Source organism: Megascapheus bottae, chromosome 16 (assembly GCF_031878675.1).
Source record: "Megascapheus bottae isolate mThoBot1 chromosome 16, mThoBot2.hap1, whole genome shotgun sequence".
Taxonomy (NCBI): Eukaryota; Metazoa; Chordata; class Mammalia; order Rodentia; family Geomyidae; genus Megascapheus; species Megascapheus bottae.
Genome location: NC_143524.1, coordinates 12,425,313 through 12,444,653, shown reverse-complemented (window position 1 = coordinate 12,444,653; position 19,341 = coordinate 12,425,313). Strand labels below are relative to the sequence as shown.

The window sequence follows — 19,341 nt, the reverse complement described above, 5'->3', positions numbered from 1 at the left end:
CCACTGAGATCTGAGGATCATACTTTAAAGCCAGACCAGGTAGAAGGAAAGACTTTATCTCCAATTAATCACCTCCAGAAGTGGCTCAAGAAATAGAGAACTAGCCTATGATAGTTAAGGGACAGTGCTCAGGCTCTGAGTGAAGCCCTAGTATCAGCATACATGCACACACACGCACGCGCCGCTGTCCAGCTATCACTCAATAGTTCATCAGATAGGACTGGATAACATCCAGGGGCTAGGCAGTTGGTTAATTGCAAATCAAGAGGAAGCAAAGCAAAATCTAGGTTAAGGGTACCTCCACACACAACCCAAAACAGGGCTTTCCTGGTATGTGTAACATAGATTTCCACGGCTCGCATGTGCTTCCATCTTTCATGGAAAATTTTCTAACCCTAAAAGCAGATGAAGGGAAAATGTAGCATCAAGCAGGACATTTCCCTTGCTCACGAATCCTGCTTTTGTATTTCCTGCTGCCTCTGCTAGGCATGCTGTCCACATCTACCTAACTCAATCTCTCCAGATTCATCTTAAATGTTACCTTCTTTGGAAGAACTTTGATTTGATCCTTTCCTTATCCCAGCTAACTTACAGTGTCCCTCTTCTGTAACCCTTCTTTCTCTTCATGTTTCCTTTCCCATGCCAGTCTGGCCTCAAACACTGCCTACCAAGTTGCTGAGAAACCAACTTAAATTTATTACTTAAAGTATATAAAATATTTAAAAAATCTAACTGACATATAAAAACATAAAAACTATACAAACTTATGGGGCATCATCTGATGTTTTCATATATGTACCATACCTATTGTGTACTGTTTAAGTTAAGTGCATCTCCTGAAATATCAGTTCCTAATGGTGAAAACATTAAAAATTCTTCTAAAAAATATACAGTACATTATCTACAATTATGTTTTGCGATTAGCATAAAAAGAACTTATTATCAAAATTCGTTTCATAGTCTTTTGAGCCCAGAGGGGCCTAAAATTCATGATCCTGTTGCTTCTGCCTCCTGAGGCTGCCTTGACAGGCAGCCACCACACCATGGGCTTCTCTACCAATGTCTTAAAGAAAACTTAGCCGCTCAACATGATTGGCTTCACATCTGTAATCCTAGGTAGTCAGGAGGATGAGGCCTGGAGGGTCTCAATTCAAAACCCGACTGGGCAGAAAGCCTGTAAAAACTCCAGCTCCAATTAACCAGAAGAAAAAAAATAATAAACACATAAAAAGCAGAACTGGGGGACCAGGAGTTTGGCCTAGTGGTCCAGTGCTTGCCTAGCATGCACAACACTCTGGGTTCGATTCCTCGGTACCACATACACTGAAAAAAAGCCGGAAGTAGTGCTGTGGCTCAAGCGGTGGAGCGCTGGCCTTGAGGAAAGCCCAAGGACAGTGCTCAGGTCCTGAGTTCAAGTCCCAGGACTGGCAAAAAAGGAAAAGAAACAGCAGAACTGGAGGTGTAGTTCAACTGCTAGACGCCAGCCATGAGCAAAGAAGGCTGAGCAAGCGCGACTTCCTGAGTTCCAGCCCTGATACCTGCACAAAATTAAAACACCACCCCCACCCCCACCCCACGTCTACGATGTGAGAGGAAGGGGGAGGCAAAACCGAAGCAGATGCTGAAATGGAGAACGGTCTGGCCACCCTCGGCGTTTGGACAACCTTCATCTCTTCGCCTTCGTGAGGACAGCTTTTGTCATGACCGGCGCAGTAAGTCGGGGACAATCTAGGCCTCCCCGTGGGGTAAACAACAACAAACCAAAACGAACACTTCGCAGCTTCGCGCGGCGGCGGCGGCGGCGGCGGCAGCGCGGGCGGCCCCGCCCCCCACGCGCGTCACGTCTTTTGCACGTCCCGCCCCCGCACGCCCCGCTCACCAGGAAGGGGCGGGGCCCCGGCTGAAGGGGCGGGGCCCCAGCGCCGCTCTGAGCGTGTTTGGCGGGAAGTTGGCTTCGCTGCGCGCTGCGTGTGGTGGTGAGAGTTCCCGCCTGTTCTCTCCGCTGACGCTTGGAACCGGCGTGAGACGTTAGCAGCTCCTTCGCACCCGAGTAGGCCATGGCGTCCAAGAAACGCCCAGACACACAGAAGACCTCGGAGATCGTATGCCTGGATAGCAGAAGTCTGGAGCGGGAGCCCGAGGCCAAGAAGCTCCGCGTGAAAGGCCCGGGTACTGCGCCGCGTTATCACGTGTCGGCCGCGTTACCGCGGGTTCCCGCCATTGGGGTGCACGCGCCGCGGCCCGGAAATGGGGTGGTGAGCCCACTTCCCGGTCGCCCGTGCCCACAGGCTCTCTGTTTGGTCCACTTCAGCACCTGAGTGTAGGGTTCTCCACTCCCGTCCCAGGTGACCAGAAGCCTGTGGGCAGAGCCCGGCCTCTCCTCACCTCGTTCGTCCCAGAAAACGTTTGTATGTTGCTTGTGTGTGTGTGGGGGGGGGGTTCTGGGTCTCGAACTCAAAACCTGGGCGATGGCCCTGAGCTTTTTGCCCTCAAGGCGAGTGCTCTACCACTTGACCCCCAACTCCACTTGTGGCATTTTCTTCCCCCTAGTTAATTGGAGGTTTTCTTGCCCAGGCTGGCTTCGCACCATTCTCAGATCTCTGCCTTCTAAGTGGCTAGTTGCCTCCGGATTTTTTTTTTCCTCTTTCACTCCTACACACATTGAAATAATGTGACCACAAGGGTACTACCAGATTCTCAGATCTCAGCCTCTTGTATAGCTAGGATTGCCTCAGGATTTTTTATTTTTCTTTCGCTCCTACACAGCTTGAAGTAACTTACCTTTACTGACCACGCGGATGCTACATACCCACAAGGTGGATTGTTAGCTGTTTGTCCTTGGTGGTTTCAGATGCGAGGATTCCAGTTTCTCCCTGTCCCTCTTAACTCGTTCAATACTTGAACTTGAGGCTGTTACAGGAGTTGGGGTGCAGTGGATTTTTTAATGCATGAGAAGAATTGATGGTCAAAAAAAATGATCCTGAAGATTGGGTTCCAGTACATTTTGTATTTTATTATTTTTTATTTTATCATTATTATTTTTGAGCTGATACTAGGGTGTGAACTCCAATCCTGGGCACTGACCCTTAACTTTTTAACTCTAGGCTAACAATCAACCTTTTGACCCATAGCTCCACTTCTAGCTTTTTTGGGGTGAAGGGGGGTTGTAGCAGTCTCACAGACTTTTCTTGCTGGAACTGGTTTCTAATCATAATACTCAGATCTCAGCCTCCTGAGTAGCTAGGATTACAGACTAGCCACAGGTGCCCAGCTTTTTTTGTTTTGGACAATGCCTTGCTGAGTACCCCAGATTATTTTTAAAGCTCCGGTGTTCCTCCTTCCTCAGCCTCTCCAGTACTGGGATTATACCCTGACACCCTACTGCTAGATTATTTTAATATAGGATTTAAACATACTTTTTTTCTTAAACAATTGTACTCTGCTGCCCTAAAATCTTATTGTGTATTTTGTGTGATTTTAAAACTGTCTTCCAACTCCAGTTTTCTATCTCACACTGGAACATCTTCATTGTTCTTCTTTCTTCTTGTTTATTTCTTTGGCTCAGCTTTCAGGAATACTGCAATATCATTCTTGGGGGGAATATTTTGGGGAAGGGAAGAATCTGTACTCATATCTTTCTTGTGCTGAATGAGACTAAACAGATCATGGAAAGGCTTTAGCAAGTGATGAGACAGATGGGCTCTGCTGAATGAAACAGCAAGGCTGGGATTTTAGCTGAAGACTTTTCTGAGATTGGAGAGGAAAATATGTGTCTGTTCTTCTTGGCAGGTTGTAACAAGAGATGTGAGTCAGACTGCCTTTGGGAAGGTTTGGCCAGCCTGCAGGTCCCTCCATCATGCAGCAGCCTGCAAGTCTCATCCTCCTGCAGCAGCATTGTCAGGGACCTCTACCAGTATAGGTTGGATGAAGCTGCCTGGCTACCACTACAGCAGGTGAGCAGTTCCTTATTGAAGTATTGGAAAGTATGGTTTCAACTATTGTAAGGTTTTTCAACTATTTGGTGCTCTGAAGATAGATGATAGGTTGGTTCAACAAGTTGGCGGAGTGATCGGATCACTTCAATCATGTGACTGGCCTCCTGGGCACTCAGCCAGGGAGAAACATTTTTTTACTGAAGGAATGCACTACCCCCTTGCTTGCCAAATTAATTCATGTATATAGTAGATACTTCACGCACAACTCTAGGTAGCTTTCCTGTGATAGAAGGACTTGGCTCTAAGGTTCATCTGTGAAGGAACCAGAGATTGACAGTTTATTAATGATTTGAGTTTTATTTATGTACTTATTTTGGTGGTACTGGGGTTTGAATGCATGGACTCTAGCTCTCATTCAACTCACAGCTGATGTTCTACCACTTGAGCCTCGTCTCTAACCTGGCTTTTTGGGGAGAGAGGAGGGGTTGCTGGTCCTGGGGCTTGAACTCAGGGCCTAGATGCTTTTATGTTCTACCCTTTGAGCCACAGTTCCACTCTGGGTTTTTGATCATTTATTGGAGATAAGAATTTCATGGAGGAGCCAGGAGTTTGGCCTAGTGGTAAGAGTGCTTGCCTAGCGGCACTTGATTCCTTGGTACCACATACATAGAAAAAGCCAGAAGTGGTTCTGTAACTAAAGTGGTAGAGCTTTAGCCTTAAGCAAGCCCGAGGACAGTGCTGAGGCCCTGAGTTCAAGCCCCAAGACTGGCAAAAAGAAAAAGAAGAAGAAGAAGAAGAATCAGATGTAGTTGGGCACCAGTGGCTCATGCCTGTAATCCTAGATACTTAGGAGGCTGAGATCTGAGGACTGCAGTTCAAAGCCAGCCCAGACATTAAAGTCCTTGAGACTCTTATCTCCAATTAACCACCAGAAAACTGGAAGTGGTACTATGGCTCAAGTGGTTGACTGTCAGCCTTAAGCTGAAGAGCTCAGGGACAGTACCCAGGCCCAGAATTCAAGCCCCAGGACCAACCGAAAAAAAAAAAAAAAGAATTTCATGGACTTTCTTGCCCTTGCTGGCTTTGAACTACTATCCTCAGATCTCAGTTTCCTGAGTATCTAGGATTACATGTGTGAACCTCTGATACCCAGCTTCTAATCTTAGTTTTTGGTGGTTATTTTGGTGACTGAGTTTCATGGGATTTTTCTGCCCAGTTTTGCACTATAATCCTCTGGATCTCAGTCTCTTGAATAGCTAGGATTCTTGGCACTGATCTTCAGGCTAGGACTTGAGATTTGTTTTGTTGTTGGCTTTTTTTAAAATAGAACTTGAGTTTTAATGTAACTATTTCAACTTAGTTCTTTTTTTTTCTCTGTGGCAGAGTCTTCAGAAATCCTTTTTGCATTCTCTGGCTTCTTACCAGATATTCCATAAAGCTGCCCCCTTTGATAGGAGGGTTACATCCTTGGCATGGCACCCGACTCATCCCAGCACCCTGGCTGCAGGCTCCAAAGGAGGAGATATCATGCTCTGGAACTTTGGCATAAAGGACAAACCCACCTTTATTAAAGGGGTAAGCAGTTTCTGGTGCAGGATGATAGTGCTAAAGAAGTGCTTGTTGAGTGAATGGGTGCAATGTAGACATTATCCAGTTAGGGATCAAAACTGGACATTTTCAAACATTTCAAATGGCAATGATACTCATTTATTTTTTGGATGATCATGGGGCTTGAACTCTGTGCCTGGGTGTTGTCCCTGAGCTCTTCAGCTCAGGATACCACCCTGCCACTTTGAGCTACAGTGCTACTTCCAGTTTTACAGTGTTTAACTGGAGGTGAGTCTCATAGACTTTGGTGCTCAGGCAGGCTTTGAATCATGATCCTCAGGTCTAGCTTCCTGAGTAGCTAGGATTACAGGCGTGAGCCACCAGCACCTAGCTAATACTCAGATATTTACTGAATGCCTGCTCTTGAAATATTATGATCACTTAGTCTAAGCCTCTTCTTAACTCTGAGATCTTCTGGGCTTTTTTTCTTCCCTTGTTAATCAAGCTTTCATAATTGAAACAGGTACTTGGGAGAAACAATTTAAAGGAGGAAGGATTTCTTTTATTTTTCGATTTCATTCTGTGCCTGTCTAGTTTTATTATTTCTGGGCCTGTGTTGAGACAGTATATTATGTTTGGAAACTATTGGAGCAGAGTTGCTCAGCTCATGGCAGCCTGGTAGCAGAGAGAGACAGGTAGGGGCCAGGGGATGATATACCCCTCAGAGACATGTGCCTGGGCCTTCATCCTCCAACCAAGTCCTGCCTCCTACCAGCCTGAATAGTATATACTCAGAGTTGATTGGTGAAGTTAGTTCTCTCCTATAGTCACCTCTCAGTATAGATCACCACCTCACTAGTGATAGCTGGAACTAAACCCTTCAACACAAGAACTTTTTGGAGGGCTACTTAATATCCAAACCACAGCCCTTTGCTTTAGATACACCAACTAATGCCTTCCTGCCCGCCCGCCCACCCATCGTCCTTTCCTCCTCCCCTCCACACCCTTCTCTCTTTCCTTCATTCATTTCTTCACCTTCTTCCCCTACCTTACTCTTCTTTCTTTTTCTCCCCACCAGTACTGGGGATAGAACTCAGAATTAGAGGTGTGAGCCACCAGTACCCAGCTTATTCTTTTTTTGTATGTGAGTACTGGAGCTTGAACTCATGGTTTGGTTGCTGTCCCTGAACTTTTGTATTCAAGGCTAGTAGTGTTCTACTACTTGAGCCCCAATTCTACTTCTAGCTTTTTTGTGGAGTGGTTAATTGAAGATAAAGAATCTTACGGACTTTTCAGCCAGACTGGCTTCAAACCGTGCTTCTCAGATCTCAGTTGAGTATCTAGGATTACAGGCGTGAGCCACCAGTGCCTGGGTCATTCTGACTTTTTAAAGATATGTTTACTGCTGGGTACTTTATATTCTTTGAAAGAATGAGGGCTGTGAAATATAGCTTGGAAATTGTATGTATGCATACAAGAAAACTAACAATGCAGTTGCTAAATGCTCCAGACTATGAAAAAGAAAAAAAATCCTTATGAATTTAATTGAAGGAGAAGTTTCAAAGATGAGTAAGAAAAGGAAATAGTAAAGTAAATGAAGAGAGAAACAGGAAAGACATTGTGTGTTGATGCAAAGGATGAGATGGATGTTTAAGGAAATAAGTTCTGGAAACCAGAGGGAAGACAGCTAGAAGAGTGCAGAGCACAGAACTTCGTGGGTCTCCTGCCCTCTGACAAGGCAGGAAATAAGGGGAGCTTTAAATTTGAGTTTGAACACAAAGCTCCTCAGACAAAAAGAGATTTTTTTTCCTAGGAATCTAGGACTTGTGAGTAAAAATTTTTTTTCCTGAAAGTGATAAGTTTATTCTAAGGATGACAGAGCTTCTTTTTTTTTTTTCTTTGCCACTTCTGGGGCTTGAACTCAGGGAATGGGAACTGTCCCTCAGCCTCTGCTCAAGGATAGCATTCTACCACTTGTGCCACAGCACCACTTCCGGTTGTTCTTAGTAGTTCATTGGAGATAAGAATCTCATGGGAAGTGGGACTGTTGCTCAAGTGGTAGAACCTCTTTAGCCTTGAGCCTTTAAAAAGTTCAGGGACAGCACCTAGACCCCAGGTTCAAGTCCCACAACTGACAAAAAAAAAAAAAAGAATCTCATTGACTTTCCTGCCCAGGCTGGCATTGAACCATGATCCTCAGATCTCAGCTAGGCTCAGCTAGGATTACAGGCATGAGCCACCAGTTCCCAGCCCTCATGACTTTTAAAGAATGAAAATTATTTTGAATTTGTGCCATACTGAGGCCACTTTTGTTATGCAACATTTTGTGTGTGTGCACACACATGTACAAATGCTCGAGAGAGGGTGAGCATGTGCACTCTGTGTACGTTTTTGTTTTTTGGTACTGGGGATCGAACCAAGGACATTGCACATGCTAGGCAAGCACCTTGCCACTGAGCTACATCCCAGCCCTGTGTGTGTGTTTTCGCATTCCTACGTTTTGCTGGAGATCAAACCAAACTTATGTGTGAGGGCTTTGCATACTCTACCATTGAACTATATCCCTGATTCCCTGTATCACCCTTTACTAAAATATGCATGCAACTAAAATTTCCTTACACCATCATGGTGATTGGTTTGTGCATTGGGATTTTGTGATTGCAAGGAGTTAGCATAGAGCAGAGGAAGGTATGATAGTTTGAGAAGAACTTTATTTTACTCCTTGATGTTGATAGCAGGAAGCTGATTTAAGATCAGTAACTAGTGGAGCAGTAGTGCAAAGTTTTGTTACTTCTTTATTCATCTGACCTTGGCTCCTATCTTGACATTTTTCAGGCCTCTTGATTGAGAAATATGTATTATAAAAATGAAGGTAGGGGCAGGGCGTTTGGCCTAGCGGTAGAGTGCTTGCCTAGCATGTAGGAAGACCCGGGTTTGATTCATCGGTACTACATATATAGAAAAAGCCAGAAGTGGTGTTGTGGCTCAAATGGCAGACTACTAGCTTTGAGAAAGCCAAGGACAGTGCTCAGGCCTTGAGTTCAAGCCCTAGGACTGGCAAAAAAAATGAAGGTAGGGTTAGTGTATTCATGCGCGATGTCTATTCATCATTCAAATTGAAAAGTAAGTATAAGTGATAAAAGTATAAGTAAGAGGGCCGGGAATTTGGCCTAGTGGTAGAGGGCTTGCCTAGCATGCATGAAGACCCAGGTTCAACTCCTCGGCACCACATACATAGCAAAAAGCCGGAAGTGGTGCTGAGGCTCAAGTGGAGAGCTCTAGTCTTGAGAAAGTCCAAGGATAGTGCTCAGGCCTTGAGCTCAAGCCCAGGACTGGCAAAAAAAAAAAAAAAAGTATAAGTAAGAGCTGATAGTATACATCCATTATACTAGCACTCCAGAAGCTGAGGCAAAGAGACTGCAAAATCAAGGCCAGCCTGGGCTATGTATTAAGACATCCTATCTCAAACCAAAAAGGGAGTGGGGACGGAGAGAGAGGTAGGGTGAGAGGGAGAAAAGATTATAAAGAATAAAATATAAACTGATCCCAAATCCCTATTCCCAGCACTGGTCTATATATGTATACACCATTACACATACTCATTCTATTGCCAGTGTTGCTATATAAATACTTTGCTGTAGAATCTTTCCTGGTTTAGTTATGTCAAATATTTTAGTTTAATCATCCAATACCAGAAGAAGACCATTTAAAAACATCCCATAATTGTTTGTTTCTTTTTTTAATGTCTTCAGTTTTGGTGGTCTGAGTAATGCTAACCATGAAACAATATGGAGAACATTCTCTTTGTTAATGTTTTCTGGAGAAAAAAAAAAGTGTAGATGACAGCTGGGTGCCAGTGGCTAACGCCTATAATCCTAGCTTAGCTACTCAGGAGGTTGAGTTCAAAGTCAGCCTGGGTACTAAACTCTATGAGACTCTTTTTTTGTGTCTGTGTGAGTCATGGGGCTTGTACTCGGCCTGGATGCTGTCCCTGAGCTCTTCAGCTCAAGGCTACCACTCTACCCTGGAGTCAAGCCCCACTTCCCGTTTTCTAGAGGTTAATTGGAGATAAGAGTCTCAGGTCCTTTTGGGCTCAGGCTGGCTTTGAACCTTGGTCCTCGGATCTCAGCCTCCTGGGTAGCTAGGATTACAGTATTGAGCCACTGCCCCTGGCCAGATTTTTTTTGTTGTTGTTGGTTGTGGGGCTTGAACTCAGGGTCTGGCTTCTGTCCTTGAGTTTTTTACTCAAGGCTAGTGCTGTACCACTTTGAGCTTCAACTCCACTTCCATTTTTCTGGTGGTTAATTGGAGAAGAGAGTTTCACAGACTTTTCTGACCAGGCTGGTTTTGAACCTCAGTCTTCAGCCTCCTGAGTAGGATTACAGATGTGAGCTACCAGCTTTCATTTTCAGATAGTTTTTTTTTCTCCTCCTCTTCCTCCTTCTCCTCCTCCTCCTTTTCCTCCTCCTCCTCCTTGTCCTCCTCCTCCTCCTTGTCCTCCTCCTCCTCCTTGTCCTCCTTGTCCTCCTTCTCCTCCTCTGCCTTCCTCCTCCCCCACTCCCTCATTCTTTTTCTTCCCACCTCTTTGTAGCCTAAGTTGTAGGTTTAAATCAGCCCCACTACCTGGGGGTATTTTTGTAAGGATGGATTCCTTGTGTATCATTCTGGATGATAAGAATCCAGATTGTGCTGAGGATTTCTCTAACTAGCTTCTGATGTTTTTATTTCCTTCAGCCTGGGTAGTTTCTCCACATATAGTTATATATGTTTATACAAATATAAATATAAACACACACACCCACACATACACACACACACACACACACACAGCCAAATGCTAGATCATCTCTGGAAAGTCTTCTGAGTTTCTCCTGAGAATTCTGCCATTTTGGCAGTATCTGCTCAGCTGAGTGAAACTAGTTGCTTATAGTTCTTTGTGCCTGTCTGGATACTCCCTTTAAGTTTTTACCTCGAGTAGTTGCCAACCTAACCCCCTCCTTTTTTTGTCTGTCATGTGACTTGAACTCAGGGCCTAGACACTGTCCCTTAGCTTTTGTGCACAAAGCCAGTCTCTGCCACCTTGAGCCACAGCTCCACATCCTGTTTTCTAGTGTTAATTGGAGATACGAGTGTCACAGAATTTCCTGTCTAGGCTGGCTTTAAACTGCAGTCTTCAGATCTCAGTGTCCTGGGTGCTCGGATTATACGTATAAACCACCAGCTCCCAGCTCGTACCCCATTCTTTTCCCTGTCTTGTGTGTCTCATTGTCTAGACTCTGGAAACTGACTTCATACATTTTGTTCACTTTCCTAGATTATTTTTTTTAAATAAGAGAAAGCTTATTTGAAGAAAAGCAGTGAAAGAAAATAGCAAGTACTTTATATGGAGAGGAGATTCAAGAAGAGTTACTCTTTTCTAGTTTTTTAAGGCAGGAGAGCCATTATCAAGGCTGGAAATGGAACTATACATTTATTAATGTATTAATGTGGTGGAGAATCCTATGAAGGTCTGTCTCAAGAGAGACATTTACATATTGAGTTGCAGTACAGGCCAGGTCAGAGTGGTAGTTCAGCAACAGAGCCAGCACCCAAGCAGGGTAAGGAGGGGATTGGAAATAGGAGGGCAGTGTTGGTATTCTACACAGAATAATAAAGCCTGATCAACTGGTGGGAACAAGACGTTGTCTTACTAGCAGCAAAGGTTTGGCAAACGGGGTGCTGGTTAGAATGTTTATAGAACAATTGGATATGCCAGTTAGTATGTAAGTGTTGTGTAGAAGATCTTGTTTGAGTCTAGGTGCAGGGTAGCATTAGCACAAGATAAATAGAAAAGGGTCTCTTAAAATTGTAAAGTTTTTAAAACAGTGCCTAGAGCCAGGAACCTGTGGCTCATTCTTATAATCCTAGCTTCTCAGGAGGCGGAGGTCTGAGGATTTTGGTTCAGAGACAGCCAAGCAGAAAAATCTGAGATCTCATCTCTTTATTTCCAGAACCAGGACTGGAGGCATGGCTCAAGTGGTAGAGTACCAGCCACAAACAAAAAAATCTAAGAGTCCTCAAGATCTAGAGTTTAAGCCCCCATATCCATATAAAACAAACACCAGTAGCTGATATAGATAAGGTAGGGATATATAATAGGTAGGGATAATTTATTATATATTATTTAATAAGCTCTTACTACTTTTTTGTGGTATTAGGAATTAAACCTAGGCCTTCCTGCATGCTAGGTAAGTGCTCTATCACTAGTTATACCCCAAACCCTCTCATAATAATTTTTTATTATCATTGCTAGAATATATTGAAGAATAGGAAAGAATGCAGATCTGTTTCCTGCCCTTCTAACCCACATGTTTGTTCTATGCTGAAGCTTTTCTGAAGAGTGCAGATGATTTGTCATAAATGCAGCACCATCGTGATATAGACTAGATTATTAGTTGCCAGGGGTATTTGGCTAAGTGGAAGACATGATCCAGTGGGAAAGAATGAGGGAATTTTATGGAGGCAGAAAACTGTTCTTCATCCTCATAGGGGTTATTCAAAGATACTCATATGCTAAAATCCATAAAGCTTTAATACCAAGCACAGTCATACTTACTGTATCGTAATTTAAAATATAAAAGTAAAATAATGCCTTAAAAATAGAAGTGCAGGGGCCGGGAGTTTGGCCTAGTGGTAGAGTGCTTGTCTGGCATGCATGAAGACCCGGGTTCAATTCCTCGGTACCACACATACATAGCAAAAAGCCGGAAGTGGTGCTGAGGCTCAAAGTAGTAGAGCTCTAGAACTGAGAAAGTCCAAGGATAGTGCTCAGGCCCTTAGCTTAAGCCCAGGACTTGCAAAAAAAAAAAAAATAGAAGTGCACCAAAGGGACAAAATTGTCCAAAAAGAAATGTACTCATTACCTGATTTATAAACTAACCCCTCTGTACATTGCCTTTATAATAACAATAAAAATAAATGAAGAACTCTATGGAAAGTATCCTAGGGATAGGTGTCTAAGCTGACATAGCCCTGGTGCTGACTAACTGGCCTTTCTGTTGGCATATTATGTATACTCAGGATTGGTCTACACTTTTTGATCCATAGTCACTTACTGGCTTTTTCCTTCCTTGTGTTAGATTGGAGCTGGAGGAAGCATCACGGGGCTGAAGTTTAACCTTCTTAATACCAACCAGTTTTTTGCCTCCTCAATAGAGGGAACAACTAAGCTACAAGACTTTGAAGGCAACACTCTCCGAATTTTTACTTGCTCAGACACCTGCAAGTGAGTAGTTTAACTAGTAAGGTGTAGTTCTGGTAAGAGCATCTGGATCCTGTTTTTTCTACTCAGACATGGCGCAGGGAAGAAAGGAAAAATATTAGCCACTTTTCACCCCTTCCTCTCTTCCTGAAACTCTTTGGCGCCCTGATTTTGGTCTAGGTGGATTACTACTTTGGGAAGCCTTGGCCCTTCTCAGGAAAGGACTTCATCCCCTTCTTTAAGGCATACCTATACTAAACTTGACTTTGACTCTTACAAGCCAAGCCAATAGGGTATTGGTCCAGAAAGCCGCATAAAGAGTGAAGCAGGAGCTAAGAACTGAAGTTTTAATGCCGTTCATTTATTATGCTATAATTACTTGAAGCTTAAATTAATAGAACCTTCTCCTAAGAGAAACTGACTAGAGAAATTATAAAATAGAAATCACTTTTATTTCTAGCCAGAGACACAACTTTACTGCTTCCAAGAAATGAATGTGGGTATGAGATCTAACTAGCATTGAATATTATCCTAGGCTATCCCACAGGGGTGAGAAACACAGGAGCGATCAAGACCAATGACTGGATGAACTCGGCTCCAAGTTCCTTCTCCCTAGCAGCCTCCTCCTTACATCCAGGAACGTAAGGCAGTGCAGCAAGATGTTGAGAGTTTCAGAGAAACACTGTGACTCAGAGCTCTTCTGGCTGTAGATTTGCATCTATGAGGCATCCTCAAGTAGTTTTCTAGTGGAAAGAACAGCTGGCTTCTATTTGCTCTTCCCTACATGCTCAGAAGGGGGCAGACATTCCTCTCTAGCTAGCTGTAAGCCACGGAGCTGAACATTTCCTGTTTGGTTTGTCATCTTCTTTGGCTCAAAGGGTAGAGTGACTGGTAAGTTAACAGCAAACAATGTTTCCTCAGAACCTGCGCTATATGGAACAAGCTAGCTTTAGGACTTGCCTTGTGAATCTGAGGTTTAGCTACTCTTACTAGCTGAGGATGCTGGCTAAGCAGTAACTGGGCACATAATAAACAAGTCTGGGTGCTCCATAGAAATCCATAGTGGGACAATTATTCATTCAGCAATATTTATTGAATGCCTATTGAGGATTAGGTTGGAGCTTCAACAGTGAATAAATGGGCCCAGCCTAGTCCTGAGAGTCTTACAGCGTAGTCTCTTTCTCTAGCATTTGGTTTTGCAGCCTGGATGTGTCTACCAAAAGCCGAATAGTAGTCACAGGAGACAATGTGGGAAATGTGATCCTGCTGAACACAGATGGCAAGGAGGTAGGTACTAAGGTCTGGGTCCTCTATTCCCTCCCTTGGTTTTGTGTTCTCATCTGAATGAGCCTCTTTTCCACAGCTTTGGAATCTCAGAATGCACAAAAAGAAAGTGACCCATGTGTCTCTGAACCCCTGTTGTGATTGGTTACTGGCCACCGCCTCTGTAGATCAAACAGTGAAAATCTGGGACCTGCGCCAGGTTAAAGGGAAAAACAGCTACCTCTACTCCCTGCTGCATAAACATCCTGTCAACTCAGGTGTGACATCCTAAACCTCATCTTTCTTGCGATCCCTTCTCGTTTTACCACTCTTTCAGTTTTTCCTGAAAGTTTGGAAGCTATTAGATCAAACAGTTATCCCCCAAGAGCATCTGTCAAGATGATGGCTGGGAAATCTTTCTGGCTTTAGTTTCTTCTTTCCCTGGTGAATTTTTAGAATGTTTCCAGATTTTCTCTTCCTTTCCACTTCTGTCTAAAGAGGAATGGAAGGGAGGGTGCCCCTACTTGGAAAGGCTTCTAAAGGCCAAAACAGCAGAGGCTTTGGGAAATTTTTAGCTTAAGGGGCTTTTCATTTTTTCAGCTTATTTCAGCTCTGATGGATCCCGCCTCCTAACAACTGATCAGAAGAATGAGGTCCGGGTTTACTCAGCCTCCCAGTGGGACAACCCAATTAACCGGATCCCTCACCCTCACCGTCACTTCCAGCACCTCACACCAATCAAGGTGAGTGAAGGAAGGGGGAGGTATGTCATGGGGACCAACCAGGACTGCCCAAGGAGCAGAAAGGGGCACACATGGCCGGCCTGCAGTTATTCCTAATCTCTTCTTGTCCAGACACAAAGCAGCAGTCTGGTAACCCTTTGGCTTTCTCTGTTCTTTCATCCCACTTCTTCAGTTTCATTTGTTAAGCTTTCTCTTTTTTTCTTTTCCTGTTTTTGGTACTGGTACTGAAGATTGAACTCCAGGTCTCATGTTTGCTCAGCTTTTTGTTCATTCACAGCTGGTACTCTTTCATAAGAGTCATGTCTCCAGTTCCAGGTTTTGGGGGTTTGTTTTTTTGTTTTTGTTTTTTCTGATTAATTGAAGATAATATGAGTTTCATGGATTTGTCTTCCCAGGCTGGCATCAAACTAGGATTCCTTAGATCTAAGCCTCCTGAGTAGCTATGATTATAGCTGTGGGTGCCCAGCTTCTTGAATTTTCTTAAAAATACTCTGTCTCTCTGATAAGCTATTTTGCTGATCTCACTATAGGCATTTTCTATGGCTCTCTGTTATACACATTGTTTCAGTTTCCTGGTGTGCAGATGATCCAAAAATTAACCTTCACATTCTAAGTTTGTCTTACAGGTTTAGGTGGCTTCTAATAATAGAAATAAGTCCCTTACTTTCCCAATTTGGATCTCCGTTTCGTCTGTAAAAAGGGAATAATAGTATGTAACTGATAGGGTTGTTGTGAGGAGGAATCAGTACACTTAAAGCACTTGGCACCATACCTAGCACATGGTGAGTACTTAGTAAGAGATGACTTAGTATCCCGTGTACCTCAAATCAAACCCAACACTAAATAATATCAAGACTTCTTCACCAGTTGCTATTCTTGCTAATCTATTTGTTCACATCTACCTCATTGTATATCATCTAGACCAACTTCTACTTGCTGCTGTTGTTGTTATTGTTTTAGTGACTTATTCCATACCACTGCATATACCATTTCCTTTTCCTTTTAAAAAATTGTGTGTGTGTGTGTGTGTGTGTGCACGCGTGCACGCGCGAGCACGTGCACACGCACCTGTGTGCACATGTGCACGCATATGCCAGTACTGGAGCTTAAACTCGGGGCTTTGCATTCTTGTCTGCCTTTTTTTTTTTTTTTTTTTGTCATGGAACTTGAACTCTGGGCTTGGGCACTGTCTCTGAGTTTTTCAGCTACCACCCTTCCCCTTGAGCCACAGCACCACTTCCAGTTTTCTGGTGATTAATTGGAGATAAGAGTCTCGCTGACTTTAGTGCCCAGGCCAGCTCTGAACCACGATCTTAGATTCTTGAGTAGCTAGGATTACAGGCATGAGCCACTGCGCTAGGCTTTTTCTAGGTCTTTTGAGGACTTGGATGCCATAGAAACTGACCAGAAATTTGCCAGTGATGGTCATTGGCAAAACTCACCCAGTTTCTACCTTCTTGTTAGTTATGTTCATTCTTGCTTTAAAATTCTCTGAAGCAGGATAGTGGAGGTGTCATCTGTAATCCCAACACTCAAGTGGCTGAGGCAGGAGAATCTTTCTGTATAAAATGAATTATTATCTCAAAAATAGAAAAAACTTATTGTATAGATTGATATGTATCTATGAGATACAAACTCTAAGTTCAATTTTAATTCTGTTCTTAATGTGCCAATGATTGCATATAGAGATCCCATTCTTCAGTACTTATTTGTTAAATGTGACATTTGAAATATGATGTAAAAAAAAATCAATGTTAATAAAAGTCAAAAAACCTCAGCTTTTTGCTTGCTAGGGAGACACTGTACCACTGAAACTGTGTGTACGAGTGTGTGTGTGTGTGTGTGTGTGTGTGTGTGTGTGTGTGTGTGTGTGTGTTTTGTGCAGGTCCTGGGTTTAAACTCAGGGCCTAAGTACTGTCCCTGAGCTTCTTTTGCTCAAGGCTATAGCATTCTACCACTTGAGCCTCAGCTCCACTTCTGATATTTTTGAGTAGTTTCTTGAAGATGATAATCTCAATCTCATACACTTTCCTGCCTGGGCTGGCTTTGAACCCAGATCCTCAGATCTCAGCCTTCTGAGTAGCTAGGATTAAAGGTATGAGCCATCCTCTACTTTTTTTTTTTTTTTTTGCCAGTCCTGGGGCTTGAACTCAGGTTCTGAGCACTGTCCTTGGGCTTTCTCAAGGCTAGAGCTATACCACTTGAGCCACAGCACCACTTCCAGCTTTTTGTATGTATGTGGTACCAAGGAATCGAATCTTTATGCGTGCGAGGCAAGCACTCTACCACGAGGCCAAATTCCTGGCCCCCATCCTCAACTTTTTAAGGCTTCAAAAACGAAAAGGGGGCCAGGAGTTTAGCCTAGTGGTAGAGTGCTTGCCTAGCACACGTGAGGACCTGGGTTCGATTCCTTGGTACTACATACATAGAAAAAAGCCGGAAGTGGTGCTGTGGCTCAAGTGGTAGAGCTCTAGCCTTGAGAAAGCCCAAGGACAGTGCTCAGCCGAGTTCATGGCCCAGAACTGGCAAAAAAAAAAAAAAAAAAAGAAAAGGGAACTTGTTGGACCTTTGAAAGCTCAACCTTGACCTAGAAGTCTACTAGCCTTACTTCCTATATTCCAAAGCGTTTAAAGGTATCTTTTCCTGGAAGATACTGAGCAGTTCAGATTTCTACAGTTCCTGGAGATGCAAGTTACAGAGTGAATTATGTCCCTCCCAAAACTTTTCGTGTTGAAGCCTTAATTCTCAATATGATGATATTTGATGTAAGATTTTAGGAAGTTATTGGGTTTAGATGTGGTCATGAGGACATGACCCTTACAAGATTAGCACCATCCTTATAAAGAGATAGAAGTATGTGAGTATGTGTGCACAGGCCCTAGGGCTCAAACTCAGGGCTTGGATGTAGTACCACTTGAGCCATAGCTCCATTTCTGGCGTATTCACCAAAAAGAGATAAGAGTCTCATGGACTTTCCTCCTGGACTGGCTTTGAACCATGATCCTCAAATCTCAGCCGCCTAGCTTTTTTCATTTATTTATTTTCATTTATTTTTGTCTGTCATGGGGCTTGAAATCTGGGCCTGGTTGCTGTCCCTGGCTCTATCTCTTGAGCCACAGTGCCACTTCTAGTTTCTAGTGGTTAATTGGAGATTTTTGTGTCCGGGCTGGCTTTCAACTATGATCCTCAGATCTCAGCGTCCTGAGTAGCTAGAATTACAGGCATGAGCCACCAGCGCCCAGTTCTTACTTTTTAAGGTATTCCACCACTTGAGCCATAAGCCTCCAGCTGCTTTTACTCTATTTTTAAGTTAAGATCTTTTTTTTTTTTTTTAACATTAGTCAGTATGGACCATGATTCTCCCCATTTCCCAAGTAGCTGGCATCATAGCCATCATCATAGACATGAGTCAATCACAGTCAGCTCATGTAGATTTTATCTTCAATACTAAGTTGCTGGCATTTTAGTGGCAAAGAATACCTTTTGTGACCCTCTACACTCTTGTGATCGACCTCTTCATCTCTTAGGCAACCTGGCATCCTCGTTACAACCTCATTGTTGTGGGCCGATACCCAGATCCTAATTTCGAAAGTTGTGCTCCATATGAACTGAGGACAATCGATATATTCGATGGAAACTCAGGGAAGATGATGTGTCAACTCTATGACCCACAGGATTCTGGTATCATTTCGGTGAGGTTTGGGCCCTCAAAGAGTGATGGGAAGAGGCAAGGATTTGACCTACTTTACCTAAAGCTGATCCTATTTGTCCTCTGTCTCTGCCAATACCTTCTCCATCTTCTTACCAGTATTCTTATTTTTGCAGCTCAATGAGTTCAACCCCTTGGGGGACACATTAGCCTCTGCCATGGGTGAGTAGAAGCAGGTATATCTCAGAAATGTCCAGCCTGGCCCAGTTTCATGCAGGGTGAGTTCAACCTGGCCTTGCCACATACACCCTAGGGCCAATAAAGATGCCTGGGAGATAGAGGTATTCTGGCCTTGACCCTTTATGGTGGTCCTAACAATGCTTAGTGAACACTAGTGAGTGCTTGTCTCCTACCATTTCCTTACTAAAACCTAGCTCTCCTAGGCCAGCCCCAAGCCCTAATACTGATAATGGAAGTGCATCAGGCTGCTCTTGCTCTCTTTAGGTTACCACATTCTCATCTGGAGTCAGAAGGAAGTACGGCCGTGGAAAGAAAAAGAGAGACACTGAAGAAGGTTGAGCCACAGCCTGGAGTCCAAAATGGGAACAAGTTCTTCAGAAGAGGCAGCTGTTTGTTAATGGGCCAAAAGTGCCACTGTCTTGGGGTTGGAGCAGGGACACTGGCTTATCACTATTCTTAGCTCTGGAAACTTAGGGCAACCCAGCTTCTCTAAGGGTCCCTGCTGTCTAGAGCCTGGGGCCAAAGCATTTTTCTCCTGTTTGTTTTTTTCCTTGTGTTGCTGGGGATAGAACTGAGGGCCTTGTGCATGTAAGCTAGTTTTCCTGCTGAGCTGTATCCCTAGCTACCTTTTTTCCCTTCTGATGTATGGTGGCAGAATGACGAAGGAGTGTTTTTTCATTTGTGCTTACTATGGACACAGCCAATAAAAACATTTAACTAAGC

The 19,341-nt window shown here is 43.7% G+C and overlaps 1 protein-coding gene across 2 annotated transcripts; it reads left to right on the top strand.

Moving 5' to 3' along the window:
• The first annotated feature begins 1,937 nt into the window (after positions 1-1,937).
• On the top strand, positions 1,938-19,339 carry Ddb2 (damage specific DNA binding protein 2). Of its 2 annotated transcripts, none has more exons than XM_090347790.1 (10): positions 1,938-2,169; positions 3,790-3,953; positions 5,319-5,510; positions 12,602-12,747; positions 13,911-14,010; positions 14,087-14,264; positions 14,587-14,729; positions 18,257-18,421; positions 18,555-18,600; positions 18,883-19,339. In XM_090347790.1, the coding sequence occupies exons 1-10, from the start codon at positions 2,058-2,060 to the stop codon at positions 18,945-18,947; spliced, it is 1,311 nt and encodes a 436-aa protein (XP_090203916.1). In that variant the 5' UTR covers positions 1,938-2,057; the 3' UTR covers positions 18,948-19,339. The 2 variants fall into 2 exon arrangements, with proteins under 2 accessions (XP_090203916.1, XP_090203917.1); XM_090347791.1 differs by having other exon boundaries at positions 18,555-18,656.
• Positions 19,340-19,341: the final 2 nt, after the last annotated feature.